Source organism: Girardinichthys multiradiatus, chromosome 8 (assembly GCF_021462225.1).
Source record: "Girardinichthys multiradiatus isolate DD_20200921_A chromosome 8, DD_fGirMul_XY1, whole genome shotgun sequence".
Classification (NCBI taxonomy): Eukaryota; Metazoa; Chordata; class Actinopteri; order Cyprinodontiformes; family Goodeidae; genus Girardinichthys; species Girardinichthys multiradiatus.
Window position 1 is genome coordinate 2,731,762 of NC_061801.1, and position 18,995 is coordinate 2,750,756.

Below are 18,995 nucleotides of genomic sequence, written 5' to 3' on the forward strand. Positions count from 1 at the left end.
CCTCATCAAGAAAGCCCAGCAGAGGATGTTCTTCCTGCGGCAGCTGAAGAAATTCAACCTGCCAAAGATTATGATGGTGCACTTCTACACAGCCATCATTGAGTCCATCCTCACCTCCTCCATCACCATCTGGTACGCCGCTGCTACAGCCAAGGATAAGGGCAGGCTGCAGCGTGTCATTCGGTCTGCTGAGAAGGTGATTGGCTGCAGTCTACTGTCGCTCCAGGAACTTTACACCTCCAGGACCCTGAAGCGGGCCGGGAAGATTCTGGCTGATCCCTCCCACCCTGGTCACAGACTCTTTGAGACTCTCCCCTCTGGCAGGAGGCTGCGGTCCATCCGGACCAAAACCTCACGCCACAAGAACAGTTTTTTCCCATCTGCCACCAGCCTGGTTAACAAAGCCCGGAAACCACCCTGACACTCTCCCTTTCCCCCACACCCCCCCTTTTTTGCTGACAGGACACCTGTAACCTGCAACTCTATGCGTTACATTAACGCTCAGCTTGGACTCCTGCTTTACTTGCACTGCCATACTTGCACAATGATCACTTGCACTGTTGTATTGCTCTTGCATCTTATACTGCTCTATATTTACTCTCACTCACTTAAAACTGTGCACATATATTTATATTATATTGTAGATGTTTATACTGTTTAATTTGTATTGTATTGCACCGACTACGCCAACACAAATTCCTTGTATGTCCAAAAACGTACTTGGCAATAAAGCTTTTTTGATTCTGATTCTGATTCTGATTCTAACTCTGGGACGCTCCTCATCGCCCCTCCAGCCTGGAGAAGTGTATCCTCTCTCCACGGCCACTGCCACGGGCGACCTCACACCAGCTGCTGCAGACTCGGAAACCATGGCGCGCTTTTGCGCTCGACAATCACTGAGAGCTGTTCCTCTCGGACTCGGTCCAGGAGCCGCGGGATCAGCGGAACCGGAGGACAAGCATAAAGGAACGTTTTCGGCCACGGGCTGTGAGCAAAGGCGTCCACTCCTAATGGTGGATCCTCCCGTGGGCTCAGTGAGAACCACAACTGCCATTGTGCGTTCTCCCGTGTGGCGAAAAGATCCACTGCTGCTTTCCCAAATCTGCTCCAGATCTGAACAATCACCTCGGGGTGGAGACTCCAGTTCCCGGGACGAGGACCACCTCTGGACATGATGTCCGCTCCTTTGTTCAGGACGTCGGGGATGTACACTGCTCTGATGGAGATCAGGTTCATACGCGTCCAGCACAGCAGCCGCCTGGAAATGTTTAGCAGCTGAGCCGAGCGCACACCTCCCTGGCGATTTATGTACGCTGCTGCCACTCTGTTGTCTGTGTGGATCAGAACATGCTGATCCCGCAGCAGAGGAGCAAAATGCTGTGTCACCTTCCACACTGTGAGAAGCTCCAGCACGTTTATGTGGAGAGACATGTGGTCTGGCCACTGTGCTCCCACTGCCTGAGACTGACACGTTCCTCCCCATCCCGACAGGGATGCGTCTGTGAACACTGAGACGTGTGATGCCGGTCTGCTGAGGGGAACTCCCTCTGACAGGATGCGGGGATTTCCCCAGTGGGCCAGGTCCGGGTCCCACTGAAGGAGGGACTGAGATCATCCGCCTCTTCTGACGTACAGGATCTATGCGCAGGCGGATGAACCATCTCTGAAGACGTCTCATATGAAGCAGACCCAGCGGAACAACCACGTGAGCCGCTGACATCATTCCCAGTAATCGCATAAGTGACAGAGCTGTCACTAAGCTGTGAGGTTTGACACGGAGGAGAAGCGCTGACAGCGCGTCTGTTCTCGGCTGAGTGATCCGGGCTCTCATTGTGGCTGAGTTTAACTCCACCCCTAGATAAACGATCATCCAGGATGGGAAAACAGAACTTTTCTGCCAGTTTATTGAAAACCCCACAACTGTCAGATGTGCGGCCAGCTTCTTTGTCTGTACCGCTGCTTCCTCTCTGGACCGAGCCAGCAAAAGCAGGTCGTCCAGATAAAAGAGGATCCTCATCCCTATCGAGCGCAGCGGCTGCAACGCTGTCTCCACACATTTGGAGAACGTGCGTGGGGCGAGAGAGTAACTGAACGGCAGGCGGTTGAATTGATATGAGATCCCCTTATAAGCGCAACGCAGATATTTGCGGTGTTTCGGGAAGATGAGGATGTGAAAATAAGCATCCTTCAGATCTATGGAGGTGAACCAGTCGTTCTGGTGAACGTTCTCCATCACCTGTCTGACTGTCAGCATGTGGAAACGTCTCTCCATGATCGCTTTGTTGAACAGGGACAGATCGAGAATCGGTCTCATACCTCCTGTTTTCTTGGGAACCAGAAAATATCGAGAATAAAACCCCGTGTTTTCCTCTCCGCGAGGAACCCTGGAAATGACGTTTTTTATCAGGAGTTCCTGCAGTTCTGACATGAGAACGGAGCTCTGCTCCGGGGAGGACAGGACTGTCTCCAAAATCCCTCTGAACGGTGGGGGCGGAGTCTGCTGATCAGTCTGTCCATCCACCTGTCCAGGTAACATACGCGCCACCACTCAGTGATGCTCTGAGAGCGGCCGCGCATTTATCTGTGGTGCCATGGATACGAGCCAGGCTAAAGCCCCTACCGCCGTTACCCGACTCGGATTCTGATCGGAGGTAACCCATGGGGGGCTCGGATCGAAAGGGCTGTAAACCAGCCTCACCAGGGGGATATTCACCCAGGCTTGCAGCTTGGTGGTGAGTGGGGGCATCACTGGTGCGCCGCTTCGTGGGGAGCTGCGGTTGTTCATCCTCTGTGATCTCACCCACTGACAGCTGGGGAGGACAGGGGGAGAAGGCAGCGAGCGTGGCTCTACCTGAGCAGCATAGGATGCTCTCGTGGAGTCATGCTTTGAAACTGTGAGATCGTGGGGCCTCTTAAACGGTCGTTTAAAAGTGGCCGTCTCATTAGGAGTGGGGAATGTGTGTGAGGAAAGCACAGCGAGATCGTACGATCTGGCTGAGCCGGAATAAAACGGAAACTTGCGTCTCTGCTGCTGCCGCTGATCACGGCGATCCCGCCAGCGGCCGGTGGTATGGGACGACCGGAAGCCAGAGCGATTAAGAGACCCATGTCTCCTGACCCACTCAAGTTCCTCTTGAGAGGTCTGCATTTGGCCCAGCACGGACTGGAAATGAGGACCGAACAGCCCATACGGACTGATCGGTCCAGTAACTCCCTCTTAAAATCCTCAGGGATGGAGGAGGAGAGCCGAAGCCACATCTGTTGCTGTAGCAGGGTCTGCCAGGCAGCGATGCGGGAGGAGCACACAGCCGACGCCGCACTGAGGTTGAGGATGCAGAATTCCTCCACATCCTCCGGAGGCAGCTCCATCTCCCGAACCTTCTTGGAGATGGCGTAGGCCAGGAAGGCGGTGTTGTTGGTCGCCGCAGCAACCTGAGCGGCACATTGGTGGGAGCGATCAGTCAGCCTGGTTGTGATCTGATCACTGGGGGAGGGGGGCACAGGCCGTCGTCCGATGCGCCGGGTCGACCTAACCCCAAAAACTGCCGACAGACTGGGCTCCAGAGCAGGAACTGGGGGAAACCCCTGATCCGTCAGGGACTCCACCCTCATAATGGGTGTGAAGGTGGAGACCGGTGCCTTTAGCTGAAGCTCCCGACAGGTACTTACCGCCGGAAAACGGGGCCAAACCGGATCTCGGCGAGTTAAATGAGCTGGGGCGAATTTTCCTGCCAGTTTTTGTCAGTTCAACAACTCTTTCAACAAGTAGTTTTGAAGTAACTTTACATTGTTAAGCTGTTTTATAGTTAATAGTCTTCCTGCTCAAACAGATCAGATGACAGTTTGTCTTTGCTGTTTCTGCTATTTCTACTAATTTATCAGATTTCAGCAGATTTTCTGCTGTCAATTTCAGCTTGTTTCTGCCAGCTTTAAGCTAAAAAAATTCAGCTTACAGCATTCACACTGCATTTTCGCAGGAAATGCAAATTTTTCTAGTTATATTAAAAAGTGTAGAAAAATAAAATTTTATTGTAACTATAGCTTGTTCTCTGTCCTGTTAAAATATATGTCCACTAAAACAGAATATGAAGCATTAGTGTTTTTTTCTGGTAGAGAGGGATTCATGCTAAATCATCCAATTATTGCTACATCATATTCTTTTCCTCAAACAACCAACATGTCCCACCTGAGGCTGATGACATTTGGCAGTTTTAGGCTGATTGTGAAGTGGGACAGTCTGAACTGAGCATACTGGCCCTCAATAAAATGCTTTTAGCATTTCCAAAAGCTACAAAAAACTATTAAGAAGTTGGGTTCATCTAAATAAAAACTGGCCTCTTCACAGATATTAATGGATTAAATATCTGCAGAATTTACAGTTATTATACATATGTAGCCACTGAGATGGAAACTCATATTTTTATTCTTCTCATCAGAGGAATGAAGGTGATAGAGAACAGAGCATCAAAAGATGAAGAGAAAATGGAAATCCAGGAGATGCAGCTGAAGGAGGCCAAACACATTGCTGAGGAGGCGGACCGCAAATATGAAGAGGTGGGACTAATTTTGCACATTCATTCTGTTTACAGTTGTGTTTTTTACTCTCCAACATTCAAATAAATATATCATAAAAGTATATAAAGAAAAAAAAAGAAGAAAAGAAAAAAAATCACAAGTGTTCGACAACATGTTTAAAATAAACTAAAAAACTCTTACAGAAGTTCGAGAAGAGCCAGAAGGTAGTAAAAGCTTATGTGAATTCTACCTCTTGTACATAATCATACATATTCATCTTATACTTATACATATTAATCATTCTACAATATGGAACCTGAACACACATCAGTGTTCTCACTGTCATACAACAGATGGGATTGGCAAAATCCAAAGCACATATCAATTACTGCTTTTTGTGTTCAAATTTGAATTCTCATATATTATTACATATTTTTAGTCGAAAGTCAAGATTATTCCAAAGTTTTACCCCACTTACAGATATGCATATACTTTTTAGAGCAGCTTTAATGAATGTTGTTTCAGTATTAGTTCCCCTCTTAAAACATAACCTCCATCTCTTCTGTATGCTCTGAGGTATTGTTTTGTATATGACTTTATAACCAGCATTAAAGGACTAATGTCTCAGCAGGACCTTGAAAAACTAATTCATGCATTCATCTTTAGTAGAATTGATTACTGCAACGGTGTCTTTACAGGTCTGCCTAAAAACTAGATCAGACAGCTGCAGTTGATCCAGAATGCTGCTGCCCGCGTCCTCACTAGAACTAAGAAAGTGGAGCACATCACCCCGGTTCTAAAGTCCCTACACTGGCTCCCTGTAGCTCAGAGAATAGACTTTAAAATACTTCTGTTAGTCTATAAATCACTGAATGGTTTAGCACCAAAATACATAACAAACTTGTTGTCAGTGTATCAACCACCCAGACCTCTCAGATCATCTGGCTCAAATCTACTCTGCAGAACCAGAACCAGAAATAAACATGGAGAAGCAGCTTTTAGTTCTTATGCTCCACTAATCTGGAATAAACTCCCGGAAAATTGTAAAAGTGCTGAAACCCTAAGTTGCTTTAAATCAAGATTAAAAACTTATTTGTTTAGAGTGGCCTTTGAATGTGTTATCTATACATTATTAGTTAATTATTTTCTTATTTTTCATTTGATCATTATTATTATTATTATAATTTTTTTGTTATCATCTTTTTAATTATTCATTTTTTTATTCTCTTTAATTATTTAATTATCTTTATGCCAGTGTAATGTACTTTTACTATTATGTCACTTTTTCTTTTTTTTATGTACAGCCCTTTGAATTGTCTTGGTACTGAAATGTGCTATATAAATAATCTTGCCTTGCCTTGCCTTGACCTTAACCATCACTTTAGCTGTTTTAGCTTTTACTAAATCTTTAAGATGTATTATTTTAAAAAATCCACATAAATCAAACATACAATCTCCATCTTCACCTCTTAAGCCCAAAGGGGCTTTGTGAAGTTTAAGCTCAAAATAACATGTGCAAATCTAACTGAATTTTGCTGAGAATTGACATACTCTATCTAAACAATAATTTTGTTAATAACTTTTTTTTTAAATGGGAGTGATAATTCTGGCCTTCCTTTGCTGCTGGTTGAGTAAGACCTTGGTGGACTGGGATAAACTGTATTTGTTTTAATCTGTGAGCTCTTTGCTTACAGCAGACATGCTGGTTGTGTGTGTAGAAGTCATGTGTTGATCAGCTGAGACCGAGTTTTGCAATTACATCATTTTGTGGAATTTGTTTATTTTCTGATTCAACTGCCGTTAGTTTTAACAGTTTTTGGTGTTTGTTGAAATTGTTTATCTCGGCTTTTAGTCAAGATTCTACTCTTTCTGTGGATACCATATATGTTTATGTTTAACTAATGGAACTTGCAGTAAAGAAAGCAGAAGAAAACAATAGTTAAATTCTGCCCCCTGGCCTGGGGGTTGGGGCTTAAGAGGATTCTTCTGGCATCAGTTAGCATGTGATCAGCATTTGGACCAACAAGATTTGGGCTGCATATTACAGTCATTGAGTCAACCATCAAGTGTTGAAAGTGTTTTATTAAGACTTTAATGTGATGCCAGCTGTCTGACAGGTGCAGCTTGTCTTAAATTGGGATAAAGATCTCAAACACTGCAGCAAATCCCTAACAGAATAGCTGAAAAAGAAATAAAACAAGGGTCTGCGATGGCCCAGTCAAAGTCCAGAAAATATTCTTCAGCCTTAGAATTAAAGCAGGATACTCTTCCTTTCTACCCTGTTTTTATCATTTATAGTGCACTGCCTGGCCAAAAAAAAAGTCGCCACCTGTATTTAACTAAGCAAATAGGTATGAGCCTCCCATTGGATAATTACTGAATGTGCGATTCTTTTTCAGCTGGCAACAAGTTATTTAACCCCAACTGGTGCAATGAGTAGCTTCTCATTTCTTAAACAACCATGTCTAAAGACACATCCTGTGGTCGTGGAAAAGATGTCAGTCTGTTTCAGAAAGGTCAAATCATTGAACTGCATCAAGCAGAGAAAACATCTAAGGAGATTGCAGAAACTACCAAAACTGGGTTAAGAACTGTCCAACACATTATTAAAAACTGGAAGGATAGTAGGGGCCCATTGTCTTTGAGGAAGAAATTTGGCTGGAAAAAAATCCCGAATGATTGTGATCGGTGATCACTTAAACGTTTGGTGAAATCAAATCGAAGAAAAACAACAGTAGAACTCCGGGCTGTGTTTAATAGTGAAAGTAAGAGCATTTCCACACGCACAATATGATGGGAACTCAAGGGATTGGGACTGAACAGCTGTGTAGCCTTAAGAAAGCCACTAATCAGTGAGGCTAAGCGGAAAAAAAGAGTTCAATTTGCTAGGGACCATAAAGATTGGACTCTGGAGCAATGGAAGGTCATATGGTCTGATGAGTCTAGATTTACCCTGTTCCAGAGTGATGGGCACATCAGGGTAAGAAGAGAGGCAGGTGAAGTGATGCACCCATCATGCCTAGTACCTACTGTACCAGCCTGTGGGGACAGTGCTATGATCTGGGGTTGCTGCAGGTGGTCAGGTCTGGGTTCAGTTAACAGTATGTGTTCAAAGAATGAGGTCAGCTGACTACCTGAATATACTGAATGACCAGATTATTCCATCAATGGATCTTTTCTTCCCTGATGGCACGGGCATATTCCAAGATGACAATGCCAGGATTCATCAGGCTCGAATTGTGAAAGAGTGGTTCAGGGAGCATGAGACATCATTCTTACACATGGATTGTCCACCACAGAATCCAGACCTTAACTCCATTGAAAATCTTTGGGATGTGCTGGAGAAGACTTTGCGTAGCGGTCAGACTCTACCATCATCAATGGAAGATCTTGGTGAAAAATTAATGCAACACTGGGTGGAAATAAATCTTGTAACATTGCAGAAACTTATTGAAACAATGTCTGCAATAATCATAGCTAAAGGATGTCCAACGAAATATTAGTGTGTGACCTTTGTCGACTTATTTTTGGCCAGGCAGTGTATGTAATATAGAATTCAATTTCTTATACACTTTGATTAGGATAAAGTCTAAGATAAGGATAAGATTGATTCCAAGTCAGGGCTGAGGAATTGTCCTTAACAAAGTGAGGAAGTTTTTGCTTTGAATAATGTCAGTATCTGATTATCTGCAGGTTGCACGCAAACTAGTGATTCTGGAAGGAGATCTGGAGCGCTCAGAGGAGCGTGCTGAGGTGGCTGAGGCGTAAGTAAATACTTGCATCATGATCTACAAGAATTCTCTGATTCACTTCTTCTATTTTGTAGCATTTTATGTTATTCTACTCTTGAACAGCATGTAACAAATGCACCAGTCGCATAGACCTACGGGGTGTTTTGCTGTGTTTTTGCTAATGCATGAATGCACTACTGTTTCCTGCCTGACTCCACCCTGCCCCCTCACCACTACCCCCATCCTGGACTAACCCCTTCAGGCGAGTCAGGGAGCTTGGGCAGGAGCTCAGGCTTATGGACCAGAACTTGAAGTTGATGATGTGCGGCGAAGAAGAGGTACCTGATGTATAAACTCCTCACATTCTAATCGTGTTTGTGTTTCTCTGGCCTGTGGTAACTTTCTCATCTCTGCTTGTTGAGTCTATTAAAATTACAAATTTTTTCTTCCTCACCATCCTTTATCGAGTACTTCAAGATTTTGTCTGTTATTCAATGTTTGATCTTTTTCCATTTTCTTTATGAAATGATTGAAATTAGCAGTATTTTTGTGACTACATAAATAAATAAATAAAGTATCTGAAATATTTGAAACAAAAACGTCTACTGATATCATTACTATAAGGAAAAACTTGGTTAATGATGATCATTTTAAAACATCTACTTATATCTATTTTGCATGTTTTTTCTGCATCAGTTAGCAAACACCTTTCCTAAATACATGTAGCTATAGGTATTTGATGTTTTGACTTCATGTATTTTTTTGAGGATTAATGTCTAAACAATAGTGGGAATTATTTAGAAATGATTATTGCTGTAATATAAGAAAAGTTGTAGTTTTAGAAGTGGATGCAGGCCAAAGATAATTAAAAGGATCATTACACACTGTTGTTATCAACTTTCATTCTTATCATCACACAAACCTTAGTGTGAAGTCCCAACTATTAAATACCAAGAAACCTACAAAAACGTTCTGTATTACAGGAAACAAACCCCAGAGTTTTACACTAGCTGTGAAATACATTCACTAGATCATTATATTAAACGACATCTCAGAATTGATCCTCCAAATGTGGCCTTCTAACCTTTTTCTGTTTACTTTGTTTTTTATTTTTTGTTTGTTTGATTCTCGAAGGGGATAGACAACAAAAAAAACCTTAAATCTTAAATATATATATATTTCATTTTTACGTGTAGTACAGTACGTACAAGTAGCCTTTACTGTGTTCAGTTTTCTAATTTAATGTTTTGCCCATTTCCCCACCAAAAACATAAAAACTTGGATTAGATTTATTTTGAATTCAACTAAATATCCATTGTCCATCAAATGTAAACTTTCACTTTATAACTTCCTGATATTTGCTGAATCCATGGTTGCTTTGCATATTGCTGGACCTAAAACAATGTCTTCATTATATTCAAAGACAGTATGAGGTACTTATTTTTACTGTGTATCTTATATTTTAATTGGACATATATTTTTTCAAAATGTTTTTGGTCCATCAAACAGCATCTGGTTTGATTTCCTCTGCTGGTCTACTTTTCAAATTACTGGCTTTCCTTCTGTTGCTTTCCTTTTTTCCTATGTTGCTCAGTAAATCAGCTGACCTTGAGGAAGAGTTGAAAAATGTCACCAACAACTTGAAGTCCCTGGAAGCCCAGGCTGAGAAGGTATAGTGAGAGAGCCAGATCTGCCATTACAATTACTTATCAGTTTCAAGATTTGGGATGAAAACTAAGAAAAATTACATCCAACATCTGCATTGCTTGTTGAGTTAATAAAGTAATGGAAACACCATCAGAGAAAGAAGGGTTCAATAAAAATAAATGTGTATTTCATTCAAGTACATATGGTTGGCAGTAAAAATGTGTTAAAATCTTTTAGTCCCCACATGCTGCCAGGAACAATACTAGTTCATGTGGGGGAAATAATCCCCTGTCAAAGTTACGTTAACATTTGTACGTGGCTTAGGCAGTAAAAACTTAAATAATGTTAATTTTGTAACATTTCCCAGCTTAATGTTTCCACATCTAGCTGTTTTTCCTGTTCTTTCTCTCAACATTCTGATAATGTGATGAATGATTTGTTTCGCTGTTGCCAAAGCCTAGACTGGAAAGGTCATTTCATTTAACTTTTTTCTTTTTATATACCTTTGTTTTGGATTTCAGTACTCACAAAAAGAGGACAAATATGAAGAGGAAATTAAAGTGCTTACGGAGAAGCTGAAGGAGGTGAGAATATTTACTCTTTTCTTTTTTTCTATTTGGTGGGTTGAGTTTAAATACTCTAAAAGCAGTTTATAGGTGTATATATTTATCAAATTAAATCTGATTAAACTGTATGTCCACTGTATGTCAAGAGGTTTAAATTGCCTCCGAGCCCAGTCCTTCCACCCCACAGTGTTTGCATGTGTGTCTTCGGTAATGTAAAGTGTTTCAATAAATGCAGATGTGTATCTCTAAAATGCATTAAAATTGTGGTTGTGGCTAGGGTGTGCGAGACCCTGTTGCTTGCTGACTGTAGAGACTCCCCTACCAACCCAAAAGTCCTAATTGTCTATAGTATAATAAAATTGAGGTGTGCAGGACGGGGCCAAACATAGCAAAGGGTCGGGGCACTGCATGGTACTGCCCTCGTGCCTGCAAGATCCATCATCCTACACCTCAAGACCCTACTGAAGTGCGGTGTTGCATTTGTTAGAGAGGAGGGGATATGTCCCAAGGCACCAGCACAAATTTCCCCTGGGGCCAGCTTCCTACTCACCTATGCCAATACAGTAGTTACCTAGGCCAAAATGCCAGTGTGTAGTCCCCACAGAGCGGTCGCCCTTCCAGGCAGGAGCAATCCGAGACAAGCCAGGCCAGCAAAACAAAGCGAACCTACTGCCAGCAGCCAGAGACCTGCTGGACCAGCCTGGACCCCAGGCATCATGCAGGCCCTGGCAGGCAACCCAGCCTCCAAACCCCCACTGTCCAACCGGGAATAGCCCAAAATCCATTAACCACCCTCCAAACCCTAGACCCTATTCTACCCCACCCATGCCCCCACATCCCCATGCCCTCACACTCCAAGCCCAACAAGCTCCACCCAGTGACGCCAGGGCGGCACCCCCAACTCTGCGCATAGGCAACCACCCCATCAGGAGCCAGAGCAGAAGACCAGCCCCAAGCTACTCAAACCAACCAGGAGTGGGACCAGGCTAGAACGAGAGGGCACAGTGGTCCACAGCCCAAGCCTGCCTCAGTGCCGGTAGCCGCAGCACCCACACCCCAAATTCTCAGTCCACCTAGGGACAGCACTTCCCAGATGCCAACATCCCTATTTCCCTTGGCCCTCATTGCCGAGGTGGCAATGCCCATACCTTCTATGCCACTAAGTGATGCACTCAATTATTGGAGGCCACACAAATTCAAATTTATTGTTAGTTTTTTATACAAGCAGACATTCTTTCCATAGAAACAATAGATTCTTTAAAAGAATATTTAAGCTTTGTTCATTCCTCCATTTGACATGCATTGCTTTTTTTGCAATGCAGAACAGGCGTCGCAGTTTGTTTCCAAATCCACTTTTGTGATGTCACCAAGGGGGCAAAGTGAGGGGCACACGGGGACTATTTACTCTAGGCAGGTTGATAGATCTTCACATACTTTAGGCCGAAAGCAATGGACGGGTGGACAGTGCTGGTGAGCATTTGGAGAGTCATCATCAAAAGGGTAAAGGAAGCACGATGCTAACAATCTTTTTGCATTGGATTTTTTACATTTCATATTTGTTGTTTTTTTAAATTAAAACTCCATTTGAGATTAATTCAATTTGGGAATTAATTAATAGATAGACAGTGAAAAGAACTGGCCTAAGCACTGAACCCTGTGGTACTCCACATCTAAGTCTGGCATAGGGAAAAGAGAACAAGTCCGTAACATGAAAGAGGCTGCATATGTTATAATAATCTTCAACAGAGAGGGCCGCTGTCATTTCATCAAAACATTCTTAATCCACATTTAGAATGTATTGCTGTTTAGGCTGTAGTCTGGCTAGATAAGAAAAGAGGTCAAAATAGAGATTAAGAAGTTTTATTGCAGTCTTCAGAAATCACCTGAATTTACGGAGTGATCAGCAGATTTCTGTGACCTGGGAACTAATGTGATTACTTCACATTATGCATCAAAAGGCAAAACTCAACGAACCTGACAAAGGGGAAACCAACAGTTAGCTGATAAGCATCTTGGGGCATAAATGCATTGCATATGATCTATACAGTCTTAAAGCAGTTTTGCAAGGCACAGGAGCCTGAAATATTTTTCTGTAAACTTGTCAAAATAATATATAAACCTGCATTTCCAAGGTTTATGTAATTTTTTGTTAGCACTCAAAGCCCATTTTACTTTATTTGTCAATGATCTAAGATTTTCAGTGATAACCGAGGAAGGAAACTGTTCCTTTACATTTAAACTCTTATTCTGGCTCTATGTGGGCTCTGGGAAGCACCTCCTACCACATGATGCCATAATCATCATAACAGGTGTTACAAAACACTGAGAATAAATAGACGACCTTTAAGCAGCCGGGCTGGGGTCGCTCAGGTTCAGGCTAGCCCGGACCGGGTACATTTGCTGGGGCGGTCTGCCTGTCTCCACACCCGGAGGGAAGGGGACCGGGGGCTGGTTGTCCCTATGGGGTATCGGCACCTGGACGTGGGAATATCAAGTATGTATGGGGACTGTGAGTGAGTGTACGACATCCATTGTTGTTTGTCTTTACGTTGGGTGCGAGGGTGTGAGTGTTTTTATGTGTACGCATGAGGTGGGAATGTGTGATTGTGATTGTGTCTGCCTGTTTTTTGTGTCAGGTAGGGTCTTGGGATGCTCCCTCTACTGGATCAGTATAGGCCCCCCATCGAATGTGGGGCCTATTACCTCACCGCCACACTTCCTACCTACCCTTTCTCTCTTTCGTGCTTCTTTTGTTTTCCTTTTCATTTCTGTCTCCGTGTCCGTAACATTGAAATAATCCCAAAGCAGTTTCTAAAGTTTCTTTTTATGAATATCAAGCAGAGCTTTAAAGCGTTGGCTGTAATGCTCCACTTGTGAAAGTAAATCTGTTGGGCTTTTTCTTGGCACTCAGACAACATTTCTGAGAGCTACTCTGCCGGACAGGACATGGTTAAAAAAAAAAAAAGAATAAATAATGACAGTTTGCATCTTACTGTGGGGGATTAACTGTGGTTTGTGTTGCAGGCTGAAACCCGGGCAGAGTTTGCAGAAAGGTCTGTGGCTAAGCTTGAAAAAACCATTGATGATCTAGAAGGTATGTAATACTCTCTGGTAGTATTCCACCTAACATGTCTGCTTTGAGTCATTCAGTGAATAGGGTACTGGTCACCTTAACAAACCCAAACCGAGCCAACTCACATTAAAAGACCTGATTAAAAAAGCTATTCAGCATTGCTGTGTCCTGCTGTTTCAAAGGGATACATTTAGTTATAATTAGAGTTCTGTTTAATTCCTTCCTAACTGCCACTGGGAGTAAACAAAGTGGGTATGTCTCCTTGTGCTCCTCACAGGTTGAGGTTTTATGTAAACAAAGTCACGTATGTTACGTGTAGCCTACCTGGCTGCTGCATCTATAAGTAGCACCAGGGAGGCTACGTACAGTCTCTGATCTTCTCGCTGTCGACCAAATTGTTTTCTCCATAAGTCCCTGTTTTGGAACTTATTGGTTTTCTACAGGTCTAATAGAGATAGAGCACGTTTGGCGTCATCCTGCCAGTAACTTAACTGTCGAAGGGCTCTTTTGTAGCCCTCTAAGTTGGTATTCTTTTTTTCCTGCACCAAGATCATGACAATGAAGTCACAATTAAGTCATGACAATGGACGCATTGCCCCTGGGATGTGGAGCGGTGTGGCAGTGCAGGTCCATCCAGACGCTGTAGAGCTAGCAGCACAGGCAGCTTCACATAAATTTCCTGGATCTGCGGACTATTTACTTGGCGCTGAGACATTTCTTGCATTTTCTCAGGGGCAAGCATATGCTTGTCCAGATGGACACTACGTCGGCAGTGTTCTATGTCCACTGTTGGGGTAGGACCCGGTCACTGCAGTCCTTGAGGGAGGCCCAGAGGCTGTGGACTTGGGTGCACCCCTGGCGTGCCTCCTTGAGGGCGGTCCACCCAGTAGGCATGAGGAACTCTGTGGCTGACTGCTTGTCTGCCCAGAGGCTGGAGGGTTCCTCCAGGGGAATGGAGGCCACATCCTCACAGAGCACAACGCATTGCCCATTGTTGTTTTCCCTGGTGTTGCCCGGTTCCCTACTAGGGACAGAACCCCCGCCAACGTCTGGCCGCTGTATGCCTTTCCATCATTTCCGCTGATCCTGCCCACTTTTCACTGGGTGAACTTGTCGACTCAGAGGGCTCTCCTGGTGGTGCTGGAGTGGCCTATGAGAGTCTGGTTTCCATTGCTCCTCTGCCTGTTGGACAGAGAGCCGTAGCAGCTTCCAGTGAGACGGGACCTGTTGTCCTAGATGGATGGGAAGGTGTGGTATGTCCCCGGGCTGTCTTAAGCTCACGGAATGGCTGCTGAAGGGGGCTAGCAGCCCCTGACAGGCCCGGAGCCCTAGATCCGCCAGACACTACAGGACCATGGCCTGTGGCTCTGCTCTGGCATCAGCTTCCTGAGCGATGGGTGAGTACCCCTTTTCTCGTGACATCGCTGGCAAAGGTCATCCACTTTGTTTTCTTCTACTGGCAGTCAGGAAAGAATGAAACAGAACGGAAGTTACTCTGGTTCTGTGAATTCTTGGATGACTGCCAGTCACACTGGTCACACGGAACTTCTTGTCAGCGAGACGATCCTAAAAGACTGAACGTAGCCTCCCAGGTTCTACTTATAGTAGACACAGCAGCCAGGTAGTCTACATAGTTTACATAAAATCTGAGTTCCACTGTAGAAAAGATTGAAGGTCTGTCAGTTAAATGTAGCTGAGAAATATCAGCCTGTTGAATATCATAAAAATTCAATTCAATTGAAAAAATACTTGTTGTAGCTCATATTATACAGAAAAGTCTCCTTGTAGTCTAAAGAACTCAGACGCTGTATCATTTAGCTGATTTAATTTAATCTAAAATTTGCACAAGAGGCAATTACACCAGTGAATCTTTGTATTTTTATGTAAATTTTCTAAGTTGGTTAATTTTTTTATGTTTTTTTTTTCAATATGTCCTTTCACTTCAATATGTTTCCATTCTGTGTCTCCTTCCTTTATGTCTCGTCCTTCTGTCCACTTCCTCTTCCAGATGAAGTGTATGCTCAGAAGCTGAAGGGCAAGGCTCTCAGTGAGGAGCTGGACCTGGCCCTCAATGACATGACTACACTGTAGAGGCTTCCTCGCTTCATCTCTGCTCCTCTTTTATCTCTCAATTCTTCCCTGTCTATTTGCTGTTCTCCTATGTTCTGCTAAATTGTTGTAGGCTGGGAGATTTTCTAAACATAATGCAGTAAATTCCGGCACCCTAAAATAAATTACATCTTTAATCCAGAAAACAGTTTTTTTTGCCCTTTCCATTCTTTATTTTAAAAGGAAGTTACAGCTAACCCCTTTCACTACTTGTCCTCTGGTCTGGAGTTAATGTCATGTTTGAAGTGTTTATTCAAATCTGCTTCCCCTTCCTTTCTGTAATAAAATTTTTTATCATTATCAAATCCCGTCTTTTCCAAATTTCATCTTCTTCCTGTTCCACTTGGCTTCCAGACTTAAACTTTGCAGTTCCTTTGAACAATATCTATCTGGTATTGGATTTATGTTGTTTTTTTTTTACATGTCCTGTTGGCATACCACATGGAGTAGTTGGTTGCCTACATGTGCCAGGACAGTTTTGCTCTACAAAAAGGATATCTCAAGACAGTACCCTAATTGCGTGATTGACTTTATTAATTCCAGATTCAATCCAGCATCAAATTAGGCAGGCTACATTGATGTTATAGTAACCTGTGTTCATATGACCTTCAACTGTTTTGAAGAATTGTGTGCTGGTGTGTGTGTTTGTGTCTGATGGTGGGTATGTCATAATGTTAGGGGCCAATTTGACCCACATGCAAAGACACTCGAAGGCAGAGAACAGTTTAGTTGATTTTATTTAAATGCAGGCTGCAGGCCAAACAAACAGCTCGGGAACAGAACGCCACGTACTGCACAGAGAGAGAGAGAACAACAGGTAAGAGAGCGAAGCTTAGAATCGGGTCAGAAAAAATTATCTAGTGCTTACTAGTAGAGCAGGGAAAACCGCCAGGGAGAGAATCAGAGTCTGGGATGAATGGTACGACTGCCTACGGCACCACTGAAGCTAGAGACGTTGATCCAGACTGAAGCAAACGCTGGGGGGTGGACAGGGTTCGAGCTGCAGGCAGGAGCTCCAGAGGGTCTAAGGATTGCCAGCTAGATTCAGTCCAAAGTCAGGGAAACAATTCCACACTGCTAGTCGAAGGTTCAGGATTGCTTGGTTCCGGTCTGTGGCCAGAACCTAGAACAGGCAAGAGAAGGGAAGAATTAACACGAGGTTATTCTCAGGAAACAGGCTCAAGGCAAGAGCAGATCAGATTGAAATACCGCTGAGGGCAAAACACTCAGGCAACGAAGTGCTGGCAATCCATCCTCTTAAAGCTCCCCGGTTGATGAAATAACGAGCCGCACCCGTCACGATCTCCAGTGTCTTCCAACTAGTGGCGCCTAGTGGTGAGAACAGGTTAGCAGCAGGCAGACAGGAGAACCAGACTGACAGGGTAGGCATATGAGTAGAAATAAGTGTTTGTGTTGAGTGGTTGTGTGTGAGTGCAAGTCTGGAAGTGTACATTTGTAAGTCTGAAGAGAACGGTCGAGTGCCCACAATCCACATCACCTAAGAGTAGCAAAGGGGGGGCAGACCTCATCCAGAAGGCCTCAGCAGTCCCATGCAGCCAGACATAAGGTTAAAATTGAGGTGCAGGATGGGACCAAATATGGCAGAGGCCACAAAGCCCATCATCCAATACCCAAAGACTCTACTGTCTACTACTGCTGTCTGGTGTTGCATTCAGTGGAGAGAACAAGTATTTGATACACTGCCGATTTTGAAGGTTTTCCCACTTGCAAAGCAAGTAAAAGTCTTTCATAGGTGATCTTCAACTGTGAGTGACAGAATCTAAAACTAAAATCCAGAAAATCACATTGTGTGATTTTTAAGTAATACATTTGCATTCTATTGCATGACATAAGAATTTGATACATCAGAAAAACAAAACTTGGTGCAGAAACCTTTGGTTGCAATTATAGATATCAGATATGAGATGCTTCTTACGGAGCCCCTCCTTAGTTGCCCTGGCTGTGTGCTTCGGGTCGTTGTCATGCTGGAAGACCCAGCCAGGACCCATCTTCAATGCCCTTGCTGAGGGAAGGAGGTTGTTGTCTAAGATCTCCTGATACATGGCCACATCCATCCTCCCCTCAATACAGGGCAGTCGTCCTGTCCCCTTTGCAGAAAAGCATCCCCAAAGAAGGCTGTTTCCACCTCTATGCTTCATGGTAGAGATGGTGTTCTTGGGGTTGTACTCACCCTTCCCCTAGACATGCACTAGCTTCACCAGGAGGACTTACGTGTGCTGCAGGATTTTAATACATGGTGGCGTAGTGTGTTGCTAATGGTCTTCTTTGAGACTGTGGTCCCAGCTCTCTTCAGGTCATTGACTAGGTCCTGCCGTGTAGTTCTGAGCTGATCCCTCACCTTCCTCATGATCAGTGATGCCCCACGAGGTGAGATCTTGCATGGAGCCCCAGACCAAGGGAGACTGACCGTCATCTTGAACTTCTTCCATTTTCTTATAATTGCACCAACAGTTGTTATCTTCTCATCAAACTGCTTGGCTATTTTCCTGTAGACCATACCAGCCTTGTGCAGGTCTACTGTTTTATCCCTGATGTCCTCACACAGCTCTCTGGTTTTGGTCATGGTGGAGAGGTTGGAGTTTGTCTGATTGAGTGTGTGGAGAGGTGTCTTTTATAGAGATAACGAGTTCAAACAGGTGCAGTTAATACAGGTAGAGTGGAGAACAGGAGGGCTTCTTAAAGAACTAAGAGGCCTGTGATAGCTGGGATTCTTACTGGTTGTTATGGTGCGTTCACACCAAACGCGATTTCTGCGAAAGGAGCGGCCAATTTACATGTTATCCCTATGTAGAGGCGCGTTCAGGAGCGGAGCGGCGTGGTGCAAAGGACGCGGAGGGCGTGGCGCGGAAGGCGCGGCAAGCGAAGCGGGAGCGGAGCGGCACGATGGACGAGTTGAAAAATCTGAACTTTTTCCTAAATTCGCGTCGCGTCAACCAATCAGGGACTGGATGTGACTGTGATGTAGGGTGAAGGACCAAAGCGGAGAAGAAGCGGTTGTCAGTGAAGATGAAGGACCAGATCATAGTGGCGGTGTGCGGCAAGCCAGAGTTGTATGATTTAACTAATTACTTTTACTGAGACAAGTACAGAAAGGACCTGGCCTGGTTATGATTAGGCACAAATATCTTATATTTAGGAGATGTGGACATTAAAAATCGGCTGTTTTTTTACTGAGCTGAGATTTATTTACTCACCGAAGACAGATGGACAGGCGTTCAGCAGCGGGGATACAGTGCCGGTAAACCGCGGTGAAGTTAGTTTTGAAGTTGGATTTTCAAGCTCCGCTGAGTTAGCGGCATCTAGCTCACGGTTGATCCGATTCAGGCACTCAGA

General features: G+C 44.0%; 1 protein-coding gene and 1 long non-coding RNA gene across 6 annotated transcripts in view; one reads left to right on the top strand and one right to left on the bottom strand.

Moving 5' to 3' along the window:
* tpm2 (tropomyosin 2 (beta)) overlaps nucleotides 1–18,995 on the top strand; it is a 56,624-nt gene that overhangs the window by 28,602 nt on the left and 9,027 nt on the right. For 2 of the 4 annotated variants that reach the window (XM_047372828.1, XM_047372830.1), the window contains 6 exons: nucleotides 4,437–4,554; nucleotides 8,209–8,279; nucleotides 9,841–9,916; nucleotides 10,415–10,477; nucleotides 13,484–13,553; nucleotides 15,541–15,946. In XM_047372828.1, the coding sequence (XP_047228784.1) occupies nucleotides 4,437–4,554; nucleotides 8,209–8,279; nucleotides 9,841–9,916; nucleotides 10,415–10,477; nucleotides 13,484–13,553; nucleotides 15,541–15,623 (481 nt within the window). In that variant the 3' untranslated portion in view covers nucleotides 15,624–15,946. Of the gene's footprint in view, nucleotides 1–4,436; nucleotides 4,555–8,208; nucleotides 8,280–9,840; nucleotides 9,917–10,414; nucleotides 10,478–13,483; nucleotides 13,554–15,540; nucleotides 15,947–18,995 lie in introns of those variants that run through there. The other 2 variants (XM_047372829.1, XM_047372831.1) reach the window with 1 other exon arrangement.
* Nucleotides 16,362–18,035, bottom strand: LOC124872623. 2 transcript variants are annotated; one of them, XR_007039339.1, is made up of 3 exons: nucleotides 16,851–18,035; nucleotides 16,510–16,764; nucleotides 16,362–16,432 (listed from the first exon to the last, which is right to left on the bottom strand). It is a non-coding gene; the product is annotated as an uncharacterized LOC124872623 (long non-coding RNA). The 2 variants fall into 2 exon arrangements; XR_007039338.1 differs by having other exon boundaries at nucleotides 16,510–18,035.